This window comes from Panulirus ornatus, chromosome 10 (assembly GCF_036320965.1).
Source record: "Panulirus ornatus isolate Po-2019 chromosome 10, ASM3632096v1, whole genome shotgun sequence".
Classification (NCBI taxonomy): domain Eukaryota; kingdom Metazoa; phylum Arthropoda; class Malacostraca; order Decapoda; family Palinuridae; genus Panulirus; species Panulirus ornatus.
The window spans coordinates 47,007,850-47,020,209 of NC_092233.1; the positions used below are offsets into that span (position 1 = coordinate 47,007,850).

The 12,360-nt window shown below is 41.4% G+C and overlaps 1 protein-coding gene across 1 annotated transcript in view; it reads right to left on the minus strand.

The window, feature by feature from the left end:
- LOC139750933 (kinesin heavy chain-like) overlaps nt 1–12,360 on the minus strand; it is a 442,650-nt gene that overhangs the window by 87,668 nt on the left and 342,622 nt on the right. The window contains exons 12-13 of the mRNA XM_071665845.1: nt 11,521–11,787; nt 11,171–11,296 (exon numbers count right to left, since the gene is read on the minus strand). Coding sequence (XP_071521946.1) covers nt 11,171–11,296; nt 11,521–11,787 — 393 coding nt within the window. The remainder of the gene's footprint in view (nt 1–11,170; nt 11,297–11,520; nt 11,788–12,360) is intronic.

The following is a 12,360-nucleotide window of genomic DNA, read 5'->3' on the forward strand; positions in this document are numbered from 1 at the left end:
TTTCATGCCCCTATCAATTAACACTGATCCAATAATGTTCTCTGGCCATCTCTCCTACTTACTTACTTATACTTATGTATCTCTCTCTTTTAAACCAGGTGTTCCCAATCACCAATCCTTTTACAGCACACAAATCTACAAGCTCTTCATTTCATTTACAACACTGAACACCCCATGTACACCAATTATTCCCTCAACTGCCACACTACTCACCTTTGCATTCAAATCACTCATCACTATAACCAGGTCTCGTGCATCAAAACTGCTGACACACTTGCTTAGCTGCTCCTAAAACACTTGCCTCTCATGGTCTTTCTTCTCATGCCCAGGTGCACAGGCACCAATAATCACCCATCTCTCTCCATCAACTTTCAGTTATACTCATATCAATCTAGAGTTTACTTTCTTACACTCTATCACACACTCCCACAACTCCTGTCTCAGGAGTAGTGCTACTCCTTCCTGTGCTCTTGTCCTCTCACCAACCCCTGATTTTACTCCCAAAACATTCCCAAACCAATCTTCCCCTTTATCCTTGAGCTTCGTTTCACTCAGAGCCAAAACATCCAGGTTCCTTTCCTCAAACATACAACCTATCTCTCCTTTTTTCTCATCTTGGTTACACCCACACACATTTAGACACCCTAATCTGAGCCTTCGAGGAGGATGAGCCCATACATGCACACATACATAAATGTGCATATCAACATATACATACATACTTGCCTTCATCCATTTCTGTCGCTACCCAGCCACACAGGAAATAGCATGCCAAAGTTATTCTTCAAACAAAATATCTGATTCACACATCCTCTACCCTCCTGAAGCCACATTATTTCTCAACTTGGGGTCTGTGCTCCCCACCACCCTCTTAATCACCACTCTCCCATACAACTTACCAGGAATGCCAAAAATATCTATCCCTCTGTAAATCAAACATTCACTTTTTCCTCTTTTTGTACAATACATGCATTCTTGAAACCTAGAACACATCACCATGAATCAAACATATTATTAATATAAACTATCATCAACACAGAGAAGGTTTTCATCATCTATTTTCATTAAACTATTTGCTATGACTCTCATGTCACACATCTCCACGTAGCTGTGCTTTTTTTCTGCCTCACTCATGTGTGGACTGCTGGCATTCTATCCACAAACACACAATCTCTCCTTGTTACACACAACACTTGACAACACTTAACTGACACAAATCATTCTTTGTAACTAGATTCTTTCCAAGTTGAGCACTATGTGTTATCCCAGCTTTTTGGCTAAATGGTACAAAGAATAGATAGTAGGAAGGAACATAAGACAGGAGCATTAGGTAGAAGCAGTGGGTAGGAATATTATGTGTGACCATTAGCTAATAGTTTGTAACATCAGAAGGACATTGGGTAGAAGCCTCTAAAAACACATCACTAGAGTTGCCCGTTTGCCAGTGCCTGTTATGGGTGAGGCATTAGAGATTATCTGTCTACCTATCTATGTCTCCAACACTGTTCCAACTGGAACTCCCTCAAGGGGGTGGCCATAGCAATAGTGAACTCCAGTGCCACTTCTTACCCTTTAGTGTCTCACACTTAACAGGCCATTGGCAGAGGGCATTGCTAGTGCAATATTTGCATAGGCTCCCACCTAATATTCCTACTGACTACTACTACCTAATGTTTCTACCTAATGCTTCTGCCTACTACTTCTACCAAACATTTCTAGTGCCCCTGCCTAAAAGTTCCTACCTACTACTTCTATCTCCTGCTCTTTCCTGCTCTTACCATTTTGCCAAAAAGGAGGACTAGTACATAGTGCCCACTGCATGAAAATCTTAAGAAGAATGAGCTGTGCGTGTTAATTCTTATCGAGATTATCGTTTTGCTGACAGAGAGCCAGTAGTTCACATGTAGGTGAGGCAGAAGGGAAAGACAGCTACTGGGGTCAGAGGAAAACCACTAAAGTGCTGGCTCACTATGCAACTGTCACTATCCTTCCTGATACTCAGGCAAGTAGTACTGGTAACATACCTCCCTGGTCATTGGCTGCCTACCAACTACTACTAAAATTACAATGAGGAACTGGAGTTCCCCACTCAGAGAAAGACTTTTGCCATGGTCATTTCCTTAAAGGGGTTCATGAAGCAAAAGGCCATCAGAGATACAGATAGAAAGACAATTACCCCTTTGCAAATGTTCCCATTGGCTAATCTTATTTTTCTCAAAATATTTACCTCCTTTCAAATAATTTTCTTACTTTCCCTTTGGTCTGCTTGAAACTCACTCACACCAACTATCACATGCCCTCTTTTTCAATCCTTGCACCTTCCTCATGACCTCCTGCTGCTTTCTATTGTAAATCTTCCATTCACCTGCACTTCCTCCTAGCAAATAATACCCATACATCTCTCCATTCTCTTTCAGTAGCAATTCAACTTCCTCATCCTGGCATTTGTTTTTATGTTGAAAGTTTCAGTCAAGGAAAAAAGTCCACATCAAGGCCAGGCCCCAACTGAAATATACAGAGAACTATGAAATGGAAAAAGAAAAGACAAGGGAAAGTATTTACAAATTTTTGAGAAAGTGAAAAACCTTTCACCTGTCCACCTCCCATCTGCATGTCGCATACTTCTCTCGCATATGTCAGCAGTGCTTCTCTAAACACCTCCCATTCCTCATCCTCTCCCCTAGTTTCAATTACTCTCACCCTCTAACATTCTACACTCATTCTCTCCTGTACATACTTGCACATCTCTATCCAAGCTCACATACTTTCACCACCCTCTTCCCACACATATCATTTCCTCTTTCCCTAAAGCCTCAACAAACCTTCACCCTCTCCTCCACCAAGTAATAATGACTTGCTTCCTGTGAAGCGAGTCATGACACATGGTTTGGCGAAGAGAGAATAACTATGGAAAGCCATGTGTACGATGAAATGTGGCTAGGTGTCTGGACTGGATAGGAATGCAGATGAATTTCTTAGGAAAAGGGGTGAATATATTGTTGATCAGTTACCTAGGATTTTCAATGCATGTCTGAATCATGGAATACCTGTACCGAGCCACAGTATAACAGCAAAAGGACACAAGTGAATGTCTGCATTACAGAGGTGTAAGACTGTCAAGTATACCTAGTAAGCTGCATGGGAGAGTGACTGAAAAGGTGATGGCGTGCGCAGAGCATCAGATCGGGGAGAAGCAATGTGGTTTCAGGAGTGGTAGAGGATAAGTGAATTAGGGGTTTGCTTTTAAGAATCTGTGTGAGAAAACTTAGAGAAACAGAAGGAATTTATGAATCCGGAGAAAACATATGACAAGGCTTATAGAGACGCTTTATGGAAAGTGTTATGAATGCATGGTGTGGAAGGACAGCAATTATATGCAGTGCGTAGTTATAATTAAGAGAGTAAAAAGTAGGATGAGATAAGGGCAAGTGGTTCTAGGTGAAGCTGAATCTGTGGCAAGGGTGTATGATATCACCATGGCTATTCAGTTGGCTTATGGATAGGGTGGTGAAGGAAGTGAATGGGAGGGTTAAGGGAACAGTGGTAGATCTGCAGTCTTAGAAAAACAGAATGCATTTAAGGGTTGGGATGCTTGGAAGGAGAATCAGTTGTTTGTTTGTTTATGACACAACACTAGTAGCAATTCTGAGTGAGAAACTGCAGAAACTTGTTTCCGAGTTTGGGAGGACGTGTAAAAAAAAAAAGAGAAATGTGAAAGTCAATAAAAGCAAGAATGTTAGGATTAGCACTCAAAGCATCTTTCACTCCATTCTTCAACTTCCACCTTGGTTCCACCATTTTCTCTGATCCCTTTTGGTCCTTTTCTCTGCACTCATCCTGCCCATATGCCCAAGCCATTTCAACCAACTCTCTTCAGCTCTCTCATTCACATTCCTCTTACAACCAACCCTCACTCTTTCTCAATAATTTCTTATAAAATCAACCCTCTTCACACCACATGTCCTTAAAAATCTCACTTCCAATTCATCCAATTTTTTTACAATTTTATTTAAACCCTATGTCTTGCATCCAAACAATGCCAATGGGACCATTTCACAAAAAACATACCCACCTTTGCCCTTAAAGACAGAAAACTCTCATTCCTTATGTTCATCACTGCACCCAAGTACTTTAACCCTTCAACCATCCAATGGTTCACTTCAGTTTCCATAGTTCCATTTGCTGCTATATCTACTTCAAGGTATCTACAACACTCTCTTCTCTAAGTTATCTCAAATCAATCTCATGCTCCAACTAACCTTCTCTCTCCATGGTTAAACCTATTCTATTCATATTTACTCTCAACTTTCTCCTTACTACCTATTTACTTATTCATTTAGCTTTGTCGCTGTCTCCCGCATCAGCGAGGTAGCGCAAGGAAACAGACTAAAGAAATGGCCCAACCCACCCACATACACATGTATATACATACACATCCACACACGCAAATATACATACCTACACATCTCAATGAATACATGTATATTCACACACAGACATATACATACATACACATGTACATAATTCATAGTCTGCCTTTAATCATTTCCATCGCCACCCCGCCACACATAAAATAATAACCCCCTCCCCCCAAATGTGCATGAGGTAGCACTAGGAAAAGACAACAAAGGCAACATTCATTCACACTCAGTCTCTAGCTGTCATGTAATAATGCACCAAAACCACAGCTCCCTTTCAACATCCAGGCCCAACAGAACTTTCCATGGTTTATCCCAGACGCTTCACATGCCCTGGTTCAATCCATTGACAGCACGTCGACCCCGGTATACCACATTGTTCCAATTCATTCTATTCCTTGCCCTCCTTTCACCCTCCTGCATGTTCAGGCCCCGATCACTCAAAATCTTTTTCACTCCATCTTTCCACCTCCAATTTGGTCTCCCACTTCTCCTCATTCCCTCCACCTCTGACACATATATCCTCTTGGTCAATCTTTCCTCACTCATTCTCTCCATGTGACCAAACCATTTCAAAACACCCTTTTCTGCTCTCTCGACCACACTCTTTTTATTACCACGTATCTCTCTGTTGTATGGTTGCGAGGCGTGGGCTATGGATAGAGTTGTGCGCAGGAGGATGGATGTGCTGGAAATGAGATGTTTGAGGACAATGTGTGGTGTGAGGTGGTTTGATCGAGTAAGTAACGTAAGGGTAAGAGAGATGTGTGGAAATAAAAAGAGCGTGGTTGAGAGAGCAGAAGAGGGTGTTTTGAAATGGTTTGGGCACATGGAGAGAATGAGTGAGGAAAGATTGACCAAGAGGATATATGTGTCGGAGGTGGAGGGAACGAGGAGAAGTGGGAGACCAAATTGGAGGTGGAAAGATGGAGTGAAAAGGATTTTGTGTGATCGGGGCCTAAACATGCAGGAGGGTGAAAGGAGGGCAAGGAATAGAGTGTATTGGAGCGATGTGGTATACAGGGGTTGACGTGCTGTCAGTGGATTGAATCAAGGCATGTGAAGCGTCCGGGGTAAACCATGGAAAGCTGTGTAGGTATGTATATTTGCGTGTGTGGACGTGTATGTACATGTGTATGGGGGGGGTTGGGCCATTTCTTTCGTCTGTTTCCTTGCGCTACCTCGCAAACGCGGGAGACAGTGACGAGGTAAAAAAAAAAAAAAAAAAAAAAATATATATATAATATATATTATATATATATATATATATATATATATATATATATATATATATATAATATATATATATATAATGGAAATGGTGAAGAGCTTGTAGATTTATGTGCTGAAAAAGGACTGATGATTGGGAATACCTGGTTTAAAAAGCGAGATATACATAAGTATACTTATGTAAGTAGGAGAGATGGCCAGAGAACATTATTGGATTACGTGGTAATTGACAGGCGCGCGAAAGAGAGACTTTTGGATGTTAATGTGCTGAGAGGTGCAACTGGAGGGATGTCTGATCATTATCTTGTGGAGGCTAAGGTGAAGATTTGTATGGGTTTTCAGAAAAGAAGAGTGAATGTTGGGGTGAAGAGGGTGGTGAGAGTAAATGAGTTTGGGAAGGAGACTTGTGTGAGGAAGTACCAGGAGAGACTGAGTACAGAATTTAAAAAGGTGAGAACAATGGAAGTAAGGGGAGTGGGGGAGGAATGGGATGTACTTAGGGAATCAGTGATGGATTGCGCAAAAGATGCTTGTGGCATGAGAAGAGTGGGAGGTGGGTTGATTAGAAAGGGTAGTGAGTGGTGGGATGAAGAAGTAAGAGTATTAGTGAAAGAGAAGAGAGAGGCATTTGGACGATTTTTGCAGGGAAAAAATGAAATTGAGTGGGAGACGTATAAAAGAAAGAGACAGGAGGTCAAGAGAAAGGTGCAAGAGGTGAAAAAAAGGGCAAATGAGAGTTGGGGTGAGAGAGTATCATTAAATTTTAGGGAGAATAAAAAGATGTTCTGGAAGGAGGTAAATAAAGTGCGTAAGACAAGGAAGCAAATGGGAACTTCAGTGAAGGGCGCAAATGGGGAGGTGATAACAAGTAGTGGTGATGTGAGAAGGAGATGGAGTGAGTATTTTGAAGGTTTGTTGAATGTGTTTGATGATAGAGTGGCAGATATAGGGTGTTTTGGTCGAGGTGGTGTGCAAAGTGCGAGGGTTAGGGAAAATGATTTGGTAAACAGAGAAGAGGTTGTAAAAGCTTTGCGGAAGATGAAAGCCGGCAAGGCAGCAGGTTTGGATGGTAATGCAGTGGAATTTATTAAAAAAGGGGGTGACTGTATTGTTGACTGGTTGGTAAGGTTATTTAATGTGTGTATGACTCATGGTGAGGTGCCTGAGGATTGGCGGAATGCTTGCATAGTGCCATTGTACAAAGGCAAAGGGGATAAGAGTGAGTGCTCAAATTACAGAGGTATAAGTTTGTTGAGTATTCCTGGCAAATTATATGGGAGGGTATTGATTGAGAGGGTGAAGGCATGTACAGAGCATCAGATTGGGGAAGAGCAGTGTGGTTTCAGAAGTGGTAGAGGATGTTGTGGATCAGGTGTTTGCTTTGAAGAATGTATGTGAGAAATACTTAGAAAAGCAAATGGATTTGTATGTAGCATTTATGGATCTGGAGAAGGCATATGATAGAGTTGATAGAGATGCTCTGTGGAAGGTATTAAGAATATATGGTGTGGGAGGCAAGTTGTTAGAAGCAGTGAAAAGTTTTTATCGAGGATGTAAGGCATGTGTACGTGTAGGAAGAGAGGAAAGTGATTGGTTCTCAGTGAATGTAGGTTTGCGGCAGGGGTGTGTGATGTCTCCATGGTTGTTTAATTTGTTTATGGATGGGGTTGTTAGGGAGGTAAATGCAAGAGTTTTGGAAAGAGGGGCAAGTATGAAGTCTGTTGGGGATGAGAGAGCTTGGGAAGTGAGTCAGTTGTTGTTCGCTGATGATACAGCGCTGGTGGCGGATTCATGTGAGAAACTGCAGAAGCTGGTGACGGAGTTTGGTAAAGTGTGTGGAAGAAGAAAGTTAAGAGTAAATGTGAATAAGAGCAAGGTTATTAGGTACAGTAGGGTTGAGGGTCAAGTCAATTGGGAGGTGAGTTTGAATGGAGAAAAACTGGAGGAAGTGAAGTGTTTTAGATATCTGGGAGTGGATCTGTCAGTGGATGGAACCATGGAAGCGGAAGTGGATCATAGGGTGGGGGAGGGGGCGAAAATTTTGGGAGCCTTGAAAAATGTGTGGAAGTCGAGAACATTATCCCGGAAAGCAAAAATGGGTATGTTTGAAGGAATAGTGGTTCCAACAATGTTGTATGGTTGCGAGGCGTGGGCTATGGATAGAGTTGTGCGCAGGAGGATGGATGTGCTGGAAATGAGATGCTTGAGGACAATGTGTGGTGTGAGGTGGTTTGATCGAGTAAGTAATGTAAGGGTAAGAGAGATGTGTGGAAATAAAAAGAGCGTGGTTGAGAGAGCAGAAGAGGGTGTTTTGAAATGGTTTGGGCACATGGAGAGAATGAGTGAGGAAAGATTGACCAAGAGGATATATGTGTCGGAGGTGGAGGGAACGAGGAGAAGAGGAAGACCAAATTGGAGGTGGAAAGATGGAGTGAAAAGGATTTTGTGTGATCGGGGCCTGAACATGCAGGAGGGTGAAAGGAGGGCAAGAAATAGAGCGAATTGGAGTGATGTGGTATACAGGGGTTGACGTGCTGTCAGTGGATTGAACCAAGGCATGTGAAGCGTCCGGGGTAAACCATGGAAAGCTGTGTAGGTATGTATATTTGCGTGTGTGGACGTGTGTATGTACATGTGTATGGGGGGGGTTGGGCCATTTCTTTCGTCTGTTTCCTTGCGCTACCTCGCAAACGCGGGAGACAGCGACAAAGTATAAAAAAAAAAAAAAAATCTCTCTTACCCTTTCATTACTTACTCGATCAAACCATCTCACACCACATATTGTCCTCAAACATGTTATTTCCAGCACATCCACCCTCCTCCACACAACTCTATCCATAGCCCACACCTCGCAACCATATAACATTGTTGGAACCACTATTCCTTCAAATATACCCATTTTTGCTTTCCGAGATAATGTTCTCGACTTCCACACATTGTTCAACGCTCCCAGAACTTTCACCCCCTCCCCCACCCTATGATTCACTTCCGCTTCCATGGTTCCATCAGCTGCCAAATCCACTACCAGATATCTAAAACACTTCACTTCCTCCAGTTTTTCTCCATTCAAACTTACCTCCCAATTGACTTGTCCCTCAACCCTACTGTACCTAATAACCTTGCTCTTATTTACATTTACTCTCAGCTTTCTTCTTTCACACACTTTACCAAACTCAGTCATCAGCTTCTGCAGTTTCTCACACGAATCAGCCACCAGCACTGTGTCATCAGCGAACAACTGACTCACCTCCCAAGCTCTCTCATCCACAACAGGCTGCATACTTGCCCCTCTATCCAAAACTCTTGCATTCACCTCCCTAACAACCCCATCCATAAACAAATTAAACAACCATGGAGACATCACACACCCCTGCTGCAAACCTACATTCACTGAGAACCAATCACTTTCCTCTCTTCCTACATGTACACATGCCTTACATCCTCGATAAAAACTTTTCACTGCTTCTAATAACGTGCCTAACTACATTATTTCTACTTTCATATAGTATTACTAGAGACTAAGAAGGCTACCTTAGTTTGAAATTTCAGCATTAATGACCAACTCAATTAATATCATATATTCAATAACTTTCATTTAAAAACAATGCCTGTACCCAAAGAGAAATCAACCATCACTCTATTAACTCCTGAAAGACTTAAATCCATCCAGCAACTTCCCATAACCTTGAATGGTCAACCACACTCAGTAATCACGTATAATACACAAATGACATTTACTCTCTACATCACATTAAAAAAAGGGCCTTTTTTTCTTACATATTTGCCACATCCCACGTTAGCGAGGTAGCGTTAAGAACACAGGAGTGAGCCTTAGAGGGTATATCCTCACTTGGCCCATCTCTCCATTCCTTCTTTTGGAAAACTATAAACGGAAGGGGAGGATTTCCAGCTCCCTGATCCCTCCCCTTATAGCTGCCTTCTACGACACACAGGGAATACGTGGAAAGTATTCTTTCTCCTCTATCCCAGGGATAAAGAAAGGGCCTTAAACTAACTAAATGGAAGCACACAACAAATTGTAAAAAATCTGGATAACAAAGAGCATCTTTTACTATCCTCTAAAAACACTTTACCTGATCCACCCTAATCTAAAACCCACCTGCCTAGTCATCATCCACTCTGTCAAAGACAAATAAATGAAGCTGCAAACCACATAAATTTGAGTACTCACAACAAACTGCTGCCTAGCTACCACAAACATTCACCATCTGAACTGTGAAACAAAAAATTTTCAGTAAAATCTCTTTTCATTATGCTTGACACTTGGTTCTTTACAACATTAGGCCCCTCCTACCGAAATCACTTCATATCCATAAATCCTTAACAGGGTGGCTGTAACTGGTGAACTCCAGTGACGTTTCCTAGCCTTTAATGCCTCACCCTTAACAGGCGACTGACAGAGGGCAACTCTAGCACAGAGTTTCCCAAGGTTGATACATAATGTTCCTACTGACTACTACTACCTAATGAGTCTACTTAACCTTCCTGTGTAATGTTCCAACCATTTATTTCTAACTAATGCTCCTGCCTAACAATACTACCTACTACTTCTATCTATTGCTCTTACCATTAGCCAAAAGGCAGAGAAAGTGCACAATGCTCACCACAGGAAAATCAAGAGTTCAGAAGAATGAGCTGTATGAAAAAAATGTTATCAAGTATTATGTGTAACAGGAGATTTGTATGATTGTGGGCAGAATGGCAGCAGTCCATGTATGGGTGAGGTAGAAAAAAGATATCTTCCTTGGTCAGAAGAGTGCAACTTAATTACCTCTGAAGTGCGGGCTCACTAAGCAGCCGTCACGAACCCTCCAGACACTCGGGGTAGAATCAGTAATGTACTTCCATGGTCCGTGCTGCCTAACAACTACTACCTACCTTCTAGCCCTCATCAATTACAATAAAGACAAAACATTTACATCCTGTAATAACTTGACAAGCACCAAACAACAACCAACCTAGTCTTAAACTTAATTCAAACAGATATACACTCATTTGAAACTACATTCCCTATGCATACACAAGTTATGCATTCTTTACATTCTAGACACCACCCATTTCACCAACTACAAGAACACAAATTCATCATATCACAGGACCCTCAGTGCCCAAGATACAACTTCAATGCTGAAGACACTCAACACTTGCTCTTCAGTTGTCTTGTGCTCACTCTCACACTTCATGATCTGTAATCCTACCCTGTGGATATGGCCAGTTCCTAAAGTGCTACTGGATCCTCTTCCTGGAGCAGGTAGTTAAAGATATCTTACATATAACAAATCCTAACTAGCCTAGTTTTATCTAGAATTCAACTATAGTCTCAAGGACTACAGATGTACTTAATCCACTACTACAGTACCAATGAAAATGAAAAGCATAAGTGATCTACAAACAACCAATTCCTGCAAACATCCACAATATTTCTATTACAAGACAGACCTGAACTTGTACAATAACAGGCTGCTACATTTGCTTATCAGTATCATTTCCATAAACCTTACCTGCTTCTGGTGCTGTTCTCTGTGCTGCTCTATTTGCTTCTCTAATGCATCCTTAACATGCCCATCTTGTTCAGAAACTTTGGCCACTGCCTTTAAGCGAGCAACCTCCTCATTTAGAGAATCCACCTACGAAAAGATAAGAATTATTCAATTTCAAACTCTCCATTTTGTGCTTTTGAAGTTGCTGTGGGATTGTGTTAAAGTGTAAATCAAATATAAAAGACTGATGTAGGCTAGAATGAAAGCTGATTACAAGATGTGGGAGACTGTCACTGCTTATGCAATTGATGAACAGATAGTGAACTCTCTAACTTGATATCAAGAACTCTGAGAACACACATGAATTTTACCTCTTCCTCCAGGGTCCTCTTTTTATTTTCACCCTCTTTCATGGACTGTGAGAGTGTCTTCATCTTGGCTTCATGCTGTGTAATGAGTAGTTTGCACTCATTTAGCTCCTTCTCACGATCCTCCATATGTCCATGAATTTCTGACTGCTTAGCTTCCAGCGTTGAGCAACGATTAGCCAAATTCTTCACTTCAGAGCGCATTTTGGAGATGTACAGTCTTGCAACAGTGAATTCCTCTTCTACTTTGCCATCAACATCTCCAAGATTCTTTAGAAATAGAACAAATTCAATAGTTACGTAATCACCTCCTCTAAAACAATAGAGAATTCTGTTCATTCCCCTCCCTAAAAAATCATATCAAAAGAAGAAATTAATCTTAACAAAACAAAATATCAAATGAACTTCCAATCTATCAAAATAGTAAAGAAAAAGAAATTTAATACATGAAAACTCATCATATAGAAAAAAAAAATATCTGAGGGAGGTAAGTGCAACCTATGAAAATTCATAATTAATGAATAACTGCAATATGTGTCTATGCATACACATACACAGACATATACATACATACAAAATCAATAATCATACTTGCTCGCCTTCATCCATTCCCAGCACCACCCCACAGGAAACACCATTGCTGCTCCCCACTTCAATGAAATAGTGCCAGGAAAACTTACAAAAAAGGCCACATTCGTCCCCACTCAGTCTCTAGCTGTCATGTATAATGCACCGAAACCACAGTCCCCTATCCACATCCACGCCCTACAGACGTTTCCAAGGTTTACCCCAGACATTTAACATGCCATGGTTCAGTCCACTAACAGCACATCGACCCAGGTA